Source organism: Lycium barbarum, chromosome 9, assembly GCF_019175385.1.
Source record: "Lycium barbarum isolate Lr01 chromosome 9, ASM1917538v2, whole genome shotgun sequence".
NCBI classification, from domain to species: Eukaryota; Viridiplantae; Streptophyta; class Magnoliopsida; order Solanales; family Solanaceae; genus Lycium; species Lycium barbarum.
The window spans coordinates 114,873,429-114,893,334 of record NC_083345.1 but is presented as its reverse complement, the minus strand read 5'-3'; the positions used below and the strand labels follow the sequence as shown (position 1 = coordinate 114,893,334).

The 19,906-nt window shown below is 33.8% G+C and overlaps 1 protein-coding gene across 1 annotated transcript; it reads left to right on the top strand.

Annotated features, from left to right (window-relative positions):
* Positions 1-1,025: 1,025 nt before the first annotated feature.
* LOC132612207 (B3 domain-containing protein REM9-like) lies at positions 1,026-3,961 on the top strand. Its single transcript, XM_060326526.1, has 7 exons — positions 1,026-1,569; positions 2,131-2,273; positions 2,424-2,652; positions 2,900-2,974; positions 3,082-3,206; positions 3,337-3,562; positions 3,909-3,961. The coding sequence occupies exons 1-7, from the start codon at positions 1,242-1,244 to the stop codon at positions 3,959-3,961; spliced, it is 1,179 nt and encodes a 392-aa protein (XP_060182509.1). The 5' UTR covers positions 1,026-1,241.
* Positions 3,962-19,906: the final 15,945 nt, after the last annotated feature.

The following is a 19,906-nucleotide window of genomic DNA, read 5'->3' as shown; positions in this document are numbered from 1 at the left end:
ATGAACCATGGGAAACAACCATCCAAACCGGGGGTAAGAGTGTGTCAAGTAAATAGATGACCAATAAAAATGAATGCACAGGATAAACAAGAATAATTTAGTCAAACTATTTTTTTAATAAATATTTTCCTTAAGTGACTGAAAAGGAAAAGAAAACACCACGGGGAGTAGTGAGTAGTACAGAGTACAGACTGTGTGCATTTTTCAAAATCGCCAAGATTCATAAATGAAGTCGATTTTGAGCAGCTTTATGAGAAAATTTTCTTTCCTTCTTCAGCTAACATTTTTTCAATACTATAACAAAACATATACTTTGTTGCTTTTTGTAATCATCAAAGTTAATGCTTTAATGCTTTACTTTCACAGAATCATACTAGTATTGTTTTACATAGTCACCTGATATGAAAAGTATCCTGTTTTTCATTCCTATTTGTAACTTTCAAGTTTCAGTACAGCTATATTGATGTTTCCCCCTCAATTCTTTCATTTATATCTAATGGAAGACAAACAACAAAGACATCTTTTCTCTATACTAAAATTATATTAATTCTTTGGCTGCCATGAAAATTCCTACCAAGAAACCTCATTTCTTCAAACCTATTATGCCAGGTTTCAAGAATGGAATTGTAAGTAATACTTTCATTTAATTTGCTTGCTATATGTAAAATTTAGAATCTTCAAGCCATTACTGTTGCAGTTTCAAATTCTGAGTTCAAAATGTAATCTTTCTTGAAATTTTAGTTAATTTTTCACATATGTTTACTTTCCATGTCAGAAACACTAGTTTCAGCTGAATCCTGGGAAAAAAACATAGTACTCCTAAAGATCAAAAGCATAATCTAAATGAATATTGTTTTATTGGGTACAAAATAGTTAGTATTTTAGTGTTCTCAATGACAGAAGCTATGTATGCCATGAAAATTATACTGTTGTATATAGGTAAAGTTCTATTTTTTTTTTTTTTTTTTATGTATATATGTTAAACTTATTTTTCACTATTATTTTGTATGATGATAATGATGATGATACTACGAAATGAGCTTAAATGAAGAAGTGAAGATTCATATAGCTGACCCCAACTTGTTTGGGACTGAGACTCTTTATTATTATTTTGTGTGTGTATATATATAACTTGTTGAATCCCCTCGAAAATACCTATTGTAGTATTTTCTGCATCCCTTTTAGAATTTCTGGCTAATTAAAAAGAAGGATATCATTTTCGGGACAAGGTTATTCTGATTATGCATATTGTTGTTCTGCAGAAAATTCCTAAAGGTTTCTTGAAGTATCTCAGGGGATACGAGCATATTGAACACTCAGTACTGAAAATAGTGGGGAAGAAGTGGCTGGTGAAAGTGAACGGCGGACGACTGGAAGAGGGCTGGAAAAAGTTTGCAAAGGATTATGATCTGCAGTTAGGATTTTTGTTGATTTTCAGACATGAAGGAAACATGGAATTTGATGTTTCTATCTTTGATTCAAGTCATTGTGACAGAGAATATGCTGAGTATTTGCAGGAAGAAGGAGGAGGAGCAGTGCGTACTAACACATCCACATACATGAGTAAATGTAAGTTGTAACACAACTATCCAAAAACACTTATATACAACAAGTAGCCCGAAGGCATCATCGCAGACATCCTAACAATGCCACTTGCTTCATTCCGTTTCCAATTTTACGCGACAAACTGAATTTGGCAGCCGCCGCTTCAGTTTGCAAGGGGATTATTAGGCCAGATTGATATTTATATATTGACATACTTAATATTTTGTCTCTAGCTAGCTTTGACTTTTTCACTTGTAACTTGATCAATCGTCTCTAACACATCCACATGCATGTACTGTAAATCTCTATATACAACATCATATGATGGTAACTTGCGACTGATAATTAACTCTGCAATTGCATTGCCTTCATTTGTTATAGTAAGACCCAACTGATAGTACAAGAGAATTTGAAATTAGTAGATTAATCAACTTCTTAGACTTAAAGTAGTTCACTGTGCAAAAAATGTGCATATAGTGGAAAGTTATCCCTTTAGACAGGTTCTACCTTGTGGAACTGTTGATCTGTTCTTTTGTTCATGAAGTACATTTTAAAAATATTTGACATGACTTTTTGTGTAATTAGCAAATGCTACAGAAAAGCCAAAGCCTAATGTCATGTCATCACACAAGGATTTCCCCGATGTAGAAGCAGCTAAGGACATGCCTCTGGGTCGCCCTCATTTCATTTCTACCATCAAGCCCAGTTGCTTTTCAAAGTATTTGTTTGTAAGTTGAAAACTAAATTCTACTTTCCTTGTTATTACTAAAACTAAGATGAACTCATTCCGTTATGAGAACTATTTTTTCTTTAATAATTCAAAACTGTGAAGCATAAGTATGAGCTATTTAGACGCAACTGGTTATGAACTGTTTCAGCATATTCCAAAACTATTTGCACGGGAAAATGGCCTCAGGTACAGGAAATGTAGGATAACGATGAGAGATGAGCAAAGGTCGTGGGCGTTTAAGCTATATGACAGTGCAGGCAGCACATTCATTGGAGGTGGATGGCGTAAATTTTGCGCTGCTAATTTGTTAAAGGAAGGAGATCCCGTAATGTTTGAGGTGTTTTCCAAGGGAGAGGAACCTGTACTCAAATTTTATGGCAAGTTTCTCATCTTAGCCCTTTTATATTTCATCCACTTTTTTCCGCTATTTATCTTCTTCTTTCTTATAAATCATAATACAGTGAAATGACATTATTTTTTTCTTTATAAGGATCCTCTCTGGTTATTAAAGCTTCTCTTGTAACTCTTGCATCCTTATAGTTTCTACTCCAATTTAATGTTCTATATTTGGATTTAAAATTCAATTTCAGATTCAGTTACAACATTTTTCATTTTGAAAACCAGATTTGAGAGCAAATGCATCACTTCCGCCTGAAGAAAAGAAGCCTAATTTGGATGCTAAAAGAGTTTCCACTCAAGGTCTGGATTACAAGAGCATATACCCTTTGATAGCTTCTTTGGTGACTTTAGTCGCCACAGAAAAGTCGTGTTTTTCTTTTCATATATCTTTTTTGCATGAAGAACAGGCCTCAGGATTGAGATCTCAGATATCACTGCTCCAAAAGCACAAGTACCTGCTCCAACATCTGCTAACGTTAACCCTCATTTTGTTTCTACTATTCAGTCTTATTCCATCAACAGATCCTACGTGGTGAGTAACTTGAAATAACTTTAATTAAGCAATGGTTAAGATCTACAGTAGTAGCTTCTCTTCCTTTTTTTTTTTTTTTTTTTTTGTGATAATATGACATCGATCTACATATTGGGATAAACTGGAGCAGTGTCTTCCAATCACTTTTGCAAAATCAAATGGCTTGATGGATCGACGTGAGATGATTCTCAGAGATGAGAAACAGAGATCATGGTCAGTGCAGCTAAGATCAAGGGGGAGTCACTTTGCAATTACCAGAGGATGGCGAGAGTTCAGGGAAGCAAATGATGTCCAAGTAGGAGATACTTACAAGTTTGAACTCATCAACGGAATAATACCTGTAGCGTATTTCCATTGTGAGTACTTCTTTAATTCCCATTGTTTTCATGATCTTCCTTCATGTTGTTATACATGCTTTTGTTTTTCTTCTTTGTTCCCTCCTGCTACTAAAATATTGGAGAGACTGGACTCATAAACAAATTTTCTGTGGTAGTGAAATGAAAATATTATGCCACGCTCTGAAAGACTTATGAGATTCTTGAAAATGTATTACTTCTGATATTAAACGAATCTCGAAAGATTTTATCTGAAACTGAATATCTAGTTTAGACTTGAACTGTTATTAGTGATTTTATGAAATCAAGTCTGCAAATTTTAGATTCAAAGCAAAGAGAGTCTGTTATGCTAATAGAAATTTTGCAGGTAAATATTCTGTGATGCCAACCATGAGAGAAGCCCTTGACAAGGAGCAGTGAATATGATGTTTTTGGATACAAGTATTGTTGCCTAATCTCAACAAAAGATGTACCTTAACTTTTTGTTCTTCAATAGCCAAACCTGCTTTTGTATGGTGTTACCATTACTAACTCTAGGATTAAGTCACCCTTTTGGTTTATATGATCATGACACCAGAAGATAGAGAGAAGAGATGATTATGGGGTATCCTATACATGTTGAGCAAGAAATTTCTTGACCTTTTTGAAATGTAAATATTGAGAAAAGAAAAAGAAATGGAGTATGGATAGAGATTTTAATGTGAGGCTATATTTCATGAACCAAATAAATTTTTAGAAACTTGCGAAATGAGCATATATTTTGCTGAAATTATGTATGGGGAGTGGATATGAAAAGGGGATGACAGGGGCAAGGAAAGCTACTTCATCTAGGATAGACAGTGTTGTGCATGCTCTTTCTCTTTTAGCCGAATTGGAGAAATGAGGAGTAGGAATGGAGAGAGAGATTGCAGGACAATTGACGCCATTTGACAAATAAATACTTCTCCTTGATTACATTGGCTTCATCGGCTTTTCGCTTAAGCAAATTAAGCACTCCCTCAAGGGCAACATCAGCATCTTCACTTCTCATTAGTTCCTCAGCATATTCTGGAGGGGTCACCTCTACATTCTTGATTAGGCCTTCAATTTCCGCGAATAGTCTATGATCAGAGACACCCAAGTAGATGAAAGCCAGAATCTTGAAACTCTGATTAGTACAATAGGACATATGAATGTGCATATCCATTAGACCAGGTCTCAACAGTGCAGGATCCAACTTCTCCTTATGGTTGGTTGTGAATACAATAATTCTTTCATCCCCACAATTGGACCACAGTCCATCAATGAAACAAACCCGATAACGTTATCTGCTGCACGAGAAACACAAGAATAACATTGAGATGTTGATTCATCTCATAAATTTAACAACTAAAACACTAACCATTAAAACAAATACGATGTACTCCCTATTTATGATCGAAAGGAAAATACTGAAATTCGATGACAGGGAAAATGAAATCAGACCTTTGTGTCAGCGGGTTGATTTCCATGGTTTCGGTCGGGCATTTCCACACTACAATCAATATCTTCAATCACAATAATGGATTGGTTCGAAGTGGAGATCAAAATCCTTATATGTACACAATGTATAGATAATGTATACTTCATACTAAATATACGTATATTCTACATATAATATACATACACTAACATATAATATACATACTTGTACACAACATATACAGTCAAAGTGTATAGATAGTGTATACTTCAGCCATGTTGGTAAACTAGTTGACCGAAGGCTACATTTACGTAAGTTTTCCATTTATTATTTTCTTTGTCACAATTTATGTGTTATATGGAGTATTTCTTTTTGATTTGTCCCAAATAATAACTTACTTTCTTATTTAAAATTTAAATTTTAACCTTAATAAAGTGAAGGGAAATCTACACCAATTGTTGTAGTAGTAAAATATTGTTAAAGAAGATGATTATTATAGAAAGACAGAATTATATTACTCCCACCTTCTCAATTTAAGTGTCTTACTTTTCTTTTTGGTATGTCCCAAAAAGACTGTCTCTTTCTATATTTAGAAATTTTTCCAATTCCAACATTCTACGTAACAAATTTAAAATTACAACACATTTTTAATTTAAGAGCTCAAGACTTAAAAGTCCCCTTTGTTTTTTAAGCTCCGCGCGAACAAAGTAATACAGTTAAATTGGTACGGAGGGAGTAATTAATAGTATTAATTGCGTAAGGCTTTTTTTTTTAAAAAAATCTCAAACAAGTTGGTAGCTCCAAATATTATGACTAAAGTTTTTCGTATGTGTAACATTTTTTAAAACCGTGAATTTTCTTTTATTGTTTTATTGGGTACAATTTTTTTTTTTTTTTGGGTTAGTAAATTATATGATACATAGGGTAATTTTTTTTTTATGTATATATATTTAAACTTATTTTTTCAATTTTATGTTTTTTAGTATGATGCTGATATGAAAAGAGCTTAAATGAAGAGGTGAAGATTCATATAGTCGGTCCCAACTTGTTTGGGATGGAGACAAAGTTATTGTTGTATATACATCAGGGGCGGAGCCAGGTAGGGGTAAGGGGGCGAAAAGTTTATATATATACAAGGTTAAAATTATTTTTTATATATATATCGTAGATAAAAGAAGATCATTCCACGGACCCCGCACATAGCGTACAAAAGACTGTTGTGGTCCAGCCCTTTCCCGGACCCCACACATAGCGGGAGCTTAGTACACTGGGCTGCCCTGTTTATATATTGCAGATGTTGAATCCCCTTAATTAGCTTCTTCGCGTGTTTACTTCTTCAGATTTGAAGCCTTTTAGTGAAAATCCTGTCTCTGCAACTGATATACATGTATAACTTGTTGAATCCCTCTATATAAAGAAAATCTTTAGTGTACTGTCATTTAAACCCCTTTTAGAATTTCTGGCTAATTAGAAAGAAGGACATCATTTTTGGGACAAGGTTATTCTGATTATACATACTGTTGTACTGCAGAAAATTCCTATAGGTTTCATGAAGTATTTGAAGGGACACGAACATATTGAACATGCAGTACTGAAAAGTGCTGGTAAAAAGTGGCCGGTGAAAGTGAATGGCTGGCGATTCGAAGAGGGATGGAGAAAGTTCACAAAGGAGCATGATTTGCGGTTAGGATATTTGTTGATTTTCAGGCATGAAGGAAACATGGAGTTTGAGGCTACAATCTTTGATTTAAGCCACTGCGACAAAGAATATGCAGAGTATTTGCAACAAGAAGGAGGAAAACATATGAACAGCTTACGTGAAACTTGTTATTAACCGTTTCAGAGTGTTCCAAGCCCATTTGCACGGCTAAACAGTCTCAATAACAGGAGATGTATGATAATGATAAGAGACAAGCAAAGGTCATGGAAGTTTTGTCTATATTCCTGTGGCAGACACACCTACATTGGACGCGGATGGCATGACTTCTGCATTTCTAGTGGCTTAAAGGAAGGAGATCGAGTAATGTTTGGGATATAGTCACCAACAGAAGCCTATATTGAAGTTTCGAGGCAAATTTCTCATCTAAGCCCTTCTCTTAAATTTCATCCAGTGTCCACTTTTTTGTCTATCCTTTTCTTTAAACCATAATAAATAGAATGACATTATGTTAATTTAAGATGATCTTCTCTAGTTATTATCCTTGTATGGCCTGAATTTTCAAACACTAGACATAGATATTTTAGTAGGCGTTTGGTCAAAAAAAAAAATCACTTCATTTGAATTTTTAGAGTTGGAGTTGTGTTTGGTTATAGTGTTTGCAAATAATATTTGGTTGTTTGAATTTACTTTTTCTATAAAACATGAAATATGATTTATACCCCCAATTTCTAAAAACTAGCAAAAATAGCCAAAACAATTCATAAACATAACTAGTTGGTTGAATCAAAACAAGTGATTATACAATTACATCAAAACAACAAATCTATTAGTGAAAATAATTTTCAGCAGAATGAAACTTCAAAATCACATACCACAATTCCTCCCCCGACCCATCAACCCTTCTCTCAAAAAAAGAAGGAAAAAAAAAACAACCAAAGCCCCTTTGGGAAGAAGGAAGGGTAAAAACTTAGCCGCACCAGGTGTTTACACCCATCTCAGTTAAATTGACCATAGATAATAAAAAAAAGTCTAGAATTATGTTTTTAATAAAGAAAAATTAAAAAAGAAAGCAAAGTTAATAAGAGAACATCACAACGATCTTTGTCATTACAAAGTTCTGGTTACCAAAATCTTATTTACTATTGCAAATTTCTGGTTATTGCAAATATCTAGACCAACGTCCTGTTTTTCATTACCAAAATCATTTTTGGTTATTGCAAATTTCTGATTATTGTATCATCTATCACATCCATAGCCTTAACTAAGTGACGTTAATTAAGATACTGGAGGTGAAATAAAAGTATAATAAATGAATATGATGATAAATTTGTAAAACTAACTAATCTAAGAATGTACTGATATTTTCATGATCATACTGCTAATGGAAAATAAAAATAGTTATGGCCTTTGGGATGTGGTTAATTACCGGCATAGAAGTATTAAGAAATTACAATCAATCTACTTACTATTCAGAAGATAACCGAAATAGCTTTATATTATTAATTAAGATCATCTGCAAAATACTTGGTTAACTATGATTAAATATTAATATTTATAATTAAATAATATGACAAGTGTCATTTATTTACTTGTTGGGTGTAAACACCCGATGGGGGCAAGTTTTTACAGAAAGAAAACAAATTCTTAAATCAACTGATGCAATAAATTACCACTAATTTATCGTCATTCATAAGGTTTGAGCACATTTCTTGCATATGTGAAGCTAGAAAGAGTGACACTGTTATGCAGACTATCCCCACCTTGCACTTGTACCCCATACAAAGTCCAACAAGAACTAAAACAAATAGTAAACACTATTAATACTATACTAGAATAAAAGGGTTTAAATTTATAAAAATAAATTTAGGGTAAAATTTGACAAAGGAAAAACAAAAGCAAGGGTCAAAAACAAAAAGTAAAAATAGTGAAAACAAGGTTTTGGTTATTTTCAAAATTTGTAGTATTTGAAATTTCCATGGCCAAACACTAGTTTTTGTTTTTTTTTTTAAAAGTGAATTTTTTTTCCGAAAAAAGTGAATAATTTCCATGGCTAAACAGGTCCTTAGTAAAAATATAGTGTCTCGGTTAATTAGACATGTCTTCTCCCGCTCCTTCCCTATCCCTGTCGGAGTGGCAGCCACCCACATCCCCACCTCTTTTGGTGCCACCAAAAATCAGTCAAGTTTGGGCAATCAATGCACATTATGAGTTTCGTTTGATCAAAAGTGCACATGATAATTATCTGTATGTCTCTCTTGATACAGAATTTCCTAGATGCATATTTCATGTGCAGCCACATTTAGTTCCCCGTTTTCCAAAACCGATATGAGTTAATGAAATCAAATGTGGATGAACGAAAGTTGATTCAAGTTGGGGTTACACTGGTCGATGCCGCCTGCAATCTCCCCAACTTTACCGGTAATAATGGATGCATATGGAAAATTAATCCATCCGACTTTGATGTTTTGATGAATTATGCAACAAACACTTCAATTAGCCTTCTTTGTGGACAAGACATAAATTTTGGTAAGCTTAAAAGTTTTAGGATGAAATCTAGTGAATTAGCTGTCACGATCCAAATCTGACACTCAGGCCTTAACCGGGCACCTGACGAGCTTCTACCCATAAGGCGAACCCTCTAGGCTAATCATGAGAAAATTAACGAATAAAATGAATAATACGCAAAGTCTCATAATATAAAGAAAAGTGCAGAAGCGAAAATACAAATACTGAGTCTTGCCCATAAACCCCATAAAATGTCTAAGTCATGGAACTACTAGTCTGAATATAAAAGTATGAGACGTAGCTCGGAATACTACTAAGTCGACTAAAGAATAAGAGGTTGCCATGATCTAATGGTGGCCCACCTCGACTGAACTGGACTGAACGAAGCTGGAATGAATCAAGTATCGGCTACCTGGTCACCATTAACCACACCTGCACACATATAACATCAACAATCGTGAGTCTAAAAGACCCAGCAAGATCATCGACATTCTTGGCTTACCCCTGGGGCAAGTCTTTGAAAATCCCTGATAATGCATAAAAGCAATTACACAGTACAAGTATATCAAAAATATATACAAACACTGAAGCTAAAGATGAAATCATGAAACATAAACAAGCAAAACATGAAATACTCTAAATCTGAATCTATGCTCACAGGACATAGTACGTATTTGCCTATGTCTTACCCCGTCTTCCGGAGAAGGCATTATTTACCCCCATCTTACCCGGACAAGCAATAAATGCACTACACTGAATCTGAATCTATGCTCACGGGACATAGTACGTATTTATCTATGTCTTACCCCGTCTTCCGGAGAGGGCATTATTTACCCCCATTTTACCCGGACAAGCATTAGATGCACTACACTGAATTTGAATCTATTCTTACGGGACATAGTACGTATTTTGTCTATGTCTTAGCCCGTCTTCCGGAGAGGGCATTATTTACCCCCATCTTACCGGGTCGCTTATATGAAATATATTGAATCCGGATCTATTCTCACAAGACACGGTACGTATTTGTCCATGTCTTACCCCGTCTTCCGGAGTGGGGATTATTACCCACATCTTACCCGGATCACTTATAAACCTGGCATCTACCTCCGACTGAACCCAATAGGGTTTGCCGGAGTATGCTCCTCTGAAGATATGGTACATCAGAATAAACATCCTATCAATACCAAGTCAAGACTATATATATTTATAGCAAATTTCTATTTAAGAGAATTTACGCTAAAGGACTCATATGGTCGTTACTTTAAACTCTTGGAAATTATCCAATTTAGATCATGTTTGCCCACTCACACGAACTAAATGGTTTAAATGTATACATACAATACAATTCATATGCTTTTTATGAAAAGCAAGTAAACTAAGAGTTTAAATCTCACTTGCCTGGTAATCGGAATGCAAACTCTCTTAAAATGCCAAATGCTCTTCAACCAATCTCCAATAGCCTCAATCGCAATACTCTATAACTTGTTACCGTCGGGAACCCGATGATATATAGCAGACTGGTTTCTTAGTTACACGAGAAAACCAGTGCAAACCAATACTTTATTCCAACAATACTCTTAAAGAATAATTAGCAGAAAAGGAATTTAAATATCTCCTACATCTTTTATTGTTCACTGCCGCCGCCAAACTCATGTGCTCCTATGTATATTGTTTTTGTTTCCTCTCTGTACCCAAAACCAAGAAAGAGATTTGAAAGTTTTTTTTTTTTTTTAACTCCCTAAGTCACCTAAAACGTGGCAGCAAAAAGGAGGGTGGGCCTGCCCCACTTCTTTTCCCACTAACATATTTTGTCATTAATTTAATTACCGTATTACACACGTATACATATACACACAATTTCCTAAAAATATATATCTCTATATATGTAGGTGTGTAAATATATGTAATGTAAACATATTCTATAATTATTCCACCCTATAAGAAACAAGCTAAAATTAAATAAACTATAAATAAGGAAGTAATTCTGAGCACTTGAAAAAATATTGGGTTGTAACATTAGCTAACCTGATGGCTACTTCTAGGCTTGTGGGGGAGAGTGAAGAGTTAGAGAAGAAGAAAAACACTGTACAAATCTCCATGCAGTATATGGAAATATGTTGATTTTAGCTCGTTGGTTTCACAGACGAGATTCTACTTGCAAGGGAGTTTCTCTTGCTGAATTTCTTGAAATATTGAAAGAGACTTTGATACATTTTATGACGTCAAATTCCGAATGAAACAAGTTAGCATTATTCCGGTGAAGCTGAATTGTTAGGACCAGACTTGGTTTATCAGGCTATGGAGAAAGTCAAGTTAATTCAGGAGCGATTGAAAACAGCTCAGAGTCGCCAGAAGTCTTACACAGATGTGAGACGACGGGATTTAGAGTTTCAAGTTAATGACTGGGTATTTCTTAAAGTTTCACCTATGAAGGGCGTCATGAGATTTGGTAAGAAGGGGAAGCTTAGTCCCAGCTATATTGGACCATATAGAATTCTGCGAAAGGTTGGTCAAGTGGCTTATGAGCTTGAGTTACTGCAAGACTTGGTTGCGGTGCACCCAGTGTTCATGTGTCTATGTTGAGAAAGTGTGTGGGAGACCCCTCGTTGGTTGTCCCGACTGATAGAATATCAGTTAATGATAGTTTGACTTATGAAGAAGTCCCAGTGAAAATCCTTGATCGTCAGGTTCGCAAGTTGAGAATGAAAGAAATTGCTTCAGTGAAAGTCCTTTGGAGGAGTTAGAAAGTTGAAGAAGCTACGTGGGAAGCAGAAGAGGACATGAAGTCGAGATATCCCCATCTCTTTGAAGAGTCAGCAGAAAGCATTGAAGGTAATTTATCTTCTCATTCAGATTTCCTTTCATGGTTTCCCTGCTCCCAATAATCAACCAGCTTAGCAGCCAGCCTGTTCAATAGTTATTCAGTTCAGCAAATAATTCAGTTCAGCCCTTCTTATTTCAGCATTCATGTGTTCATGTCAGTTAGTGTGCACATGCCTTAGCAGTCACTCGTTACCCGAATCCTTCATTCGAGGACGAATGATCCCAAGGGGGAGATACTGTAACACCTCAAACCTTTAACTTAAGCCTTGACCATGATTTTAGACTTAGAAAATCATATAGAGAATGTTAGAATTGGAATATTCTCTACAGCTATCAGATGAAGATTTATGCCCCGTAATACAAACCGTATTTCAGTTTACGGCCCGTATCTCAGGGTCGTATTTGGCACCTAAATCACTGTACATTCTAAAATTTTGCTTAGGGAATTATATTGTTAATTACGGATCGTAATTTGGTTTACGGCCTGTAATTCAGACCGTCTTTGAGAAGGGAAGTAAGGTAGTGTTTCTCTTTTCTTAGAACATGATTAATTACAGTCCAGAATACGGACCGTATTTCCCAACCCGCACCAGAACCTATAAATACCTGGTTCAGTCCTACTTTTTATTTTTACAAGTCCCTAAACCGTAGAACGACCTGCTCTTCTCCTCCACCATCAAGAACACTAAGGTAAGCTATCCTAGCCTATTCCAAATGGATTAAACCATGGGTTCATCTAACCTAATTAGAGAATCATTGTTCTTAACCTAGGGTTTTCAAGAAAACCCACCTAAGTGTTCAAGACTTAGACTTTTAGGATTCTTCTCAAATTCAGAACAGTAGTTACAAGACTTGGAGCATATAGAGGTATGTGAGGCTAACTGTCTACGTTAGGGAACGTTCATGATTCTCTCTACGCCTCATTCTGCATGCTTATCAATAATTTGACTCAGAATACTGTTTAGTCCTAGTTTCTTGAATAGTTGTAGAACTGCTATCTTTTAAGGTTATAGTTTCAAAATTCGTTCATGGTGATCATTTTGATGAACTCAGTACGTAATCATTATAGACTTGTGTATTGACATCACATGAGTATCAGTCAGTATATAATCAGTTATTTGCTTAAGTCCCATAATCAGAAACAGTTATCATGCTATCAACTATAGCCAGTCTCAGTCTTGTAAATTGTTTAATGTTAAACACTTGTATCTGTATTTTTGGGCCTTAGACCATAGTTTATGAATACGTATTGCTTGGGCCTGGGGCCACAGTTTTGTGCACATTATTTGGGCCCAAGGTCACAGTTATATTTACAATTTTACAGGTGATTCTTCATTCTGAACAGGGAGTATTTCAAACTCTTGCTTTCCTGTTTAGTTCAGTTTCAGTAATTATATTCTTTCTTTCAGTTGTTTTACATACCAGTACAATTCAAATGTGTTGATGTCCCTTTTATTGCTTGGGGGCCTGCATCTCGCGATGCAGGCAACGATATACAGATTGACGATCCAGCTAGCTAGGACCTGCTCGTATCAGCTATTGGTGAGCCCTAGTTCCTCCGGGGTGTTACCCTACATCAGTCTTCCCAACAGTTAGACAGTTATCTTTAGAGGCTTCATAGATATAGTCTGGTTAGTCAGATATTAGCAGACTTTTATGTTTTAGCCTTGTTAGCTATTTAGTCAGATGTTCAGACTTAAACCAGTATTTCCATATATATATATATATATATATATATATATATATATTCAGTCAGACTTTTAATAGATTAGCATGTGTTAGTCTTATTTCCTTATTATTGCATGTTTTGATATCACATGTTGATTAAGCCAGCCTATGGGTTCGCTCGGTCACATGCAGTTAGGCACCGAGTGCCGTGTTACGTCTAGGCCATGGTTCGGAGCGTGACACTTTTTATTTCCAACTTTAGATTGGCGAAAATAAAATCATAAAATTCACTTTTAATTAAAAAAAATTGGGGCGTCAAATTTTTGGGGCCCTGAAGCAAATGCTTTACTAGCCTCCGGTTTGAGTAATTTTCTTTTCTTGCTTATGTAAAACAAGTTAATCTGTATTTTTATTTGATTCTACGTTTACTATTACTCCAAAGTTGCGATCACTTGCTAATATATGAAAAATATTAGACTACAATTAGCTTTCGGAAGTATAGATGAATTTCTTTCTCCGATAATCTCAAATATAGGTATTTGAAATCGGTTCGAGCCAACCTTATTAGCCTTCATCCTTATACACCTCTGAAACTGTCCTTTTATAAAAGAACTATCCTAAATACCACGCTTCTGAATTTGCAAAGAATTTATTCTAGTGTCGTCCTTCATAAAATAATTAACAAACCATAGAAGTGACGAACTTTTATATTGCAAGAAGTAACATACTCCCTCCTTTTCATCATAAATGGTGTTTTATTTCATATTATTTCAAAATAAGTATTGTTTCACAAAATGAAAAGGGGACTAATTTTTTTCTTCCAAGTTTATGCTTATTTAAAAAAATAAGTTTCACAGACACCATTAAAGAACTATTTCTTTTTAGAGGCATTTAATTAAGGGTAAATTAGTAAAAATACTTTTTACTCCCTCCGGTCCAAAATAAATGGATTCTTGGGGCGTCAGTCCCTTAAGAAAGTTGATTAATTACATTAACTAAAGGATCTTTTGTTTGAGAGAACGGTAACTTGCAAAAAAATTTAATTAATACCGTTTTTAGGCTTTGAAAAATTCATATATTTTGGACAAAGAAAAAATGCTAGAAATTTAGTACTTTGGAATGGAGAGAGTACATTCTAGTAGAACACCACTAACAATAAAACGGAGGGAGTAACAACGTTACGTCAATTTAATAAGGGTAATCTGAACTTGAAAAGTGAATTTTAATTAATTGCATACTCTAATAGGTTTCACTAGGGGTGTCAACGGTACAGTTCGGGCCGTTATTTTATAAAATTTATACCGTACCAATTTTTCGATTATTTCATTTTGTAGAATCAAAATTAGTCTTTTCGAAACCATCCCATCATGTCGGTTTCTCTTCGGTATCAGTATAGTTTAGTTAATTTTCGGTTTTTTGTTTTTAAATAAAGAACATCATATTATAGTCACTAGTAAAAGTTAAAGATACAATACCATACATACTTCTATAGGACTTTGACAAACACTCTCTAGATATTTTTACTGATTAAAAGGTGATGAATCAAGAAAACATGAAAGACGACAAGAATAGAGATTGATCTTACTATTCTATGGTTGCGTAAAACAATGTTAAGCAAAAACAAAAAATATATTTTAGATCGCAGAGGGTGGAAAAATCAATCGAGATGAGACTCAAGAACTAAGCCTACCAAGCAACAAGAGAAGTTAAAATCATACGAGAGGAAAAATATCTAATACTTTGTAGCTTTCTATCTAAGATCGTTGTAATACCTTGTAGCTTACTAGTTACTACTCTTGATGCTAGAACTACTTTATTTTCAATAGGAGTCATATAATAGGTTTCAGAGTTGGAACTTTAGGTGTTAATTACGTTGCCGGCTTGTGGTCATTTTCATCATCCCAAATCCAAGTCGAACATTTTAATATTTTATTGTATTTAAATTTAATATGTAAAGTATATTTTGCATATATAAACTTATTCGGTTCGGTTCGGTATTTTTTCGGTTTATTTTTATAAAACCAAAAACCTACCTAATATTCGGTACGGTTTTAAGTTTATACAAAAACTGTCAGTTTTATTAAAAGAAACCTAAAAATCAGTTCGGTACGGTACGGTTCGATCGGTTAAATCAATTTTTTGAAAATCATTGACACCCCTGGGTTTCACTAAGAACCACATAGAGTAATTTCTCTAGGAAAAGGCTATCCCCAACTGGGAAGACTGAAACCAATCACTTGATAATAAGGAATGTGCATTTTAGGTGAAAAATGAGAAGATTAATAATGTCTCGTTGTTTCGAAGGTAAAGGAATTTAAATTATCAACAAACAGAAAGATGCATAAGATCGAAGGTCTTTATGACTTAATTGAGAAAAATAAAAAATGGTTGTTTACTCTCAAATTTAACTAATAGGTGAACCAATTTAATTTGTTTAATTTAGGACACTAGCGATAGATTTAATCCAAGACCGTATAATCCTTTAACGAAATAATGATAAAAATGCAACTTAATGTAAATAACGAGTAATAAAGCAAGAGTAAAAGAAAGAATTGTTATTTATTTGATCGATCTGACTAAGAACTGATGAACAATGATGTTTGAGAGCTTAGTAACAACAACAATTTTTAGAGAAATTAGTTACGAGGAAATTTGAAATTCAACTTCAAGTTGAATTTTCAAATTTTTCAAAATTTGGAAAACAAAAAAGTTGTTTTCACTATTTCACTCCAGATTACCCACAAAAATTCAAAAATAATTTCAATATGTATTCATGGTCAAATAGAACTCCAATTTTCAAATACCATTTTTCACTTTGAAAATGAAAACTACTTCTTTCAAATTTCACAATTTCCATGGAAAAAATTAAAAACATACAAATTAAAATGGCAGGATCAAAATAGACTGCCTCGTAAAATTTTACATAGTGAGGGACCTTTAATTTTTTTCAAAAACAATTGGGCATCATTTGCATAGTGACTGATTTGTAAAGTGGTATTCCCTCCGTCCCAAATTAACAACCATTTTAATTATAATTCTTTTCCCTAAAATAATTATTATTATAAAAATTCAAGACTAAAGTTAGCAATTGTTTCCAATTATACTTTTAATACTGCTCATTTTTAAAAAAAAAAAAAATCTAATAAAGGGGCAACTTAATTAAACTAGGATGGAGGGAGTACAATATACTACTCCCACCGGTTTTTTTTTTTGGTAACTAACCTTTTTAACTGATCACCAAGTGCATATTTACAAACCCGTAGCTTATCATCACAGTAGAGCTATCTCATCATAAAGAAAACTCTAAAGAAACAACAACACCTATTTAGTAAAGCTACAACAAAAACTGTTGTATCTTAGAGCCCGTTTGGATTGGCTTATAAGTTGTTTTCAGTTTTTTTACGTGTTTGGCTGGCCAGCTTAAAGTCATTTTGTGCTTAAAATAAGCCCAAAAAATTAATTGGGTTTGTTTGGCTTAACTTATCTAAAGCAGCTTATAAGCTGAAAACAGCTTATAAGCGACTTTTTTTAAGCCCATCCAAACAGGCTCTTAGTCCTAATGCCACTAGGGGCTCGCACATTACTAATATAGGCAATTTCCCTTGCAATCATCAGTCACTGTTTAGCTTTATCTTCAAAAGTCAGCTGATTTTGCTCCAACCACACTACATCAACATATTCTGCATAAATCATCTTGAGAATTTGAGAATTTTGCGATTTACACTTGGCTTGTGTAATCAACCATTCCAGGTGTTGTTCCCATGCTCCTACCGGTTCATGTTGCTTGTCCTGTTTTTCTTTGCATGCCATTTTAGAAAATGTTAATTAAAAGAGTATATTGATTAAATTATTCTTATTTGTTCTTTGATCTCAATTTAATACTACTCTTTTTTTCACCGTTGATTTCTCTCCACATTTATTGTGTAAGGGTAAAAGCGGATCAAATAATTAATTATATCTTGATTTTTTAAAATGACAATATTTTGCACCAACGATTTTTAATAAGCACGACAACTAATGGACCGAAAAGAGTAACCTTTTTTTTTTCTTCTTTTAAACGGGACAGTTAAAATGGGATGGAGAGAATATCATTGAAAATAAATAAGAAATAGTAAGAATTAAAAACTCATATTAAGGGTGTGTTTGGTATGACGAAAAATGTCTTCCACGAAAAATGTTTTTCAAGAAAATATTTTCTCAAGAAATAAGTGATATTCCTATTCATTTTCTTTTGTTTGGTACATAAGTTGGTATATACATATTCAAAACAAAACCAATGTTTTTCGGTCATATACCAAACACACCCACGCTACCTTCAAGATTTCCAAAATAAATTCCGTATCATTTGTTTTTGGATTTGGGAAGTAGTGCAGTCAGTCTAGCATTTTCAAAAAATGAGAAGATTTCATCCTGTCACTTCATCAATGAGCTTTATGAGAAATTTTTCTTTCCCAATCCAGCTAACATCTTTCCTTGCTTTAATAAAGGGAAAAGAATCAAATATACCTCTCTATTTTATTTTATTAGTTAAATATACACTCCGTTAGTGAAAGTTAATAAAAATACCCCTGGCGTCTTCAAACTTCATGCTTATGCTCCTATTTGGATGGAAATTCGCAAATCTTCTCAAATTACCCAATTTAAAAAAAAATACCCACTTTTTTTGTTAATCCGCCCCGCTCGACCCGCCTATCATCATCAAGCTCTAGCTTCATCTTCTTCCATGGAAAAAAAAAAAAAAAAGCAAGAACACACCCAAATGATAAAATTCCAAAACTCACTTTTTTCTATTTTGCTTTTTCACTTCAGCTATGGAACCTTCATTTTCTGTAAGCTAGTTAAATTTGATCCCACAATCAAGTTTAATCAGTTTCTTTCATAGCTAACTTTTTTTAACATTGGTAATGTTTGGATAAATTTTATGCGCACCTCAATTATTTTATTAATATTTATTATCTTTTACTAATATAATATATGTACGAGGTTATTCTCTGGCCATCAATATGTAAATAGAAGCTTATAAAATATAATATTAATTGAAATGCAAAACTCCTATTTTTTTTTCCTTTTGAGACGTGTGAGGCTCGAAGAAGAAGAGGGAAAGATTAATTCCAGTATTAGAAGCTTATTACTTGGAAGATTAACTGAGATTCGATCTCTTCTTTTGAGGTGGCGGGGAGGATCAAAGAATGGGGAAAAAAAGGGTAACAAAAATTTCTTGTAAGAATCAGCTATTGGAGCTGTCGCTAAAAAATAAAGATTTGAAATATTTGGAGTATTTTCTTGTTAAATATATTATATGAATAAATGATTCAATTTGCAAGGACCATGATTGAAATTCATTTGATGATCTTTGTTTGATAAAGTGTTAAAATAGAATCAACTTGAATTTGAGACTAATATTTGAAATCTTAAGTGTTTCTATTTGAATCAACTCATTATTCATTACTCATCTCATTTGGAGTTGGATATAAAGATTAAATTTGAGGTGAGTTTTGTGCACCAAGATTTGGAGTTGGATTTAAAGATTAAATTTGAGGTGAGTTTTGAGATTTTATCATTTGGGTGTGTTCTTGCTTTTTTTTTTTTTTACATGGAAGAAGATGAAGCTAGAGCTTAATGATGATGATAGGCGGGTTGGGCGGGGCAAGTCAACAAAAAAAGTGGGTAATTTTTTTTGAAATTGGGTAATTTGAGAAGATTTGGGAATTTCCATCCAAATAGGGACATAAGTGTGAAGTTTGAAGACGCCGGGGTATTATTAACTATCATCTAAGTGAACCATAAAAATGTTCCATTTGCTGACAAAGAAAAATAGCCTTAGTACTGAATAACACATTAATGTTTTATTTCATAGTATTGGCTCCCACAGTCCCCTGACATAAAAAAAATCCCCTGTTTTACATTCCATTTGTAGCTTTCATCAAATTTCCGTACAACTCTATTCAAGTTTCCCCTAATTTCTTTCATTTATGTCCAATGGAAAGCAAAAAAAAAAAAAAAAAACTTTTCTCTACAGAAAAATTAAAGCAAATTAAATTTTGACCAGCTTTATGAGAAATTTTCTTTCCTTCCTTCTTCAGCTAACATTTTTTCTATACTATAACAAAACATATTACTTTGTTGCTTTTTGTAATCATCAAAGTCAATACTTTAGAGTGAACTTAAAAAAAGTAGTTTATAAACTGTTTGAGCCTATTTGGAAGCTGATAAGCTGAAAACAGTTTATAAGCTGCTTTTTTTAAGCTAAGCCAAACGGGTCCAAATA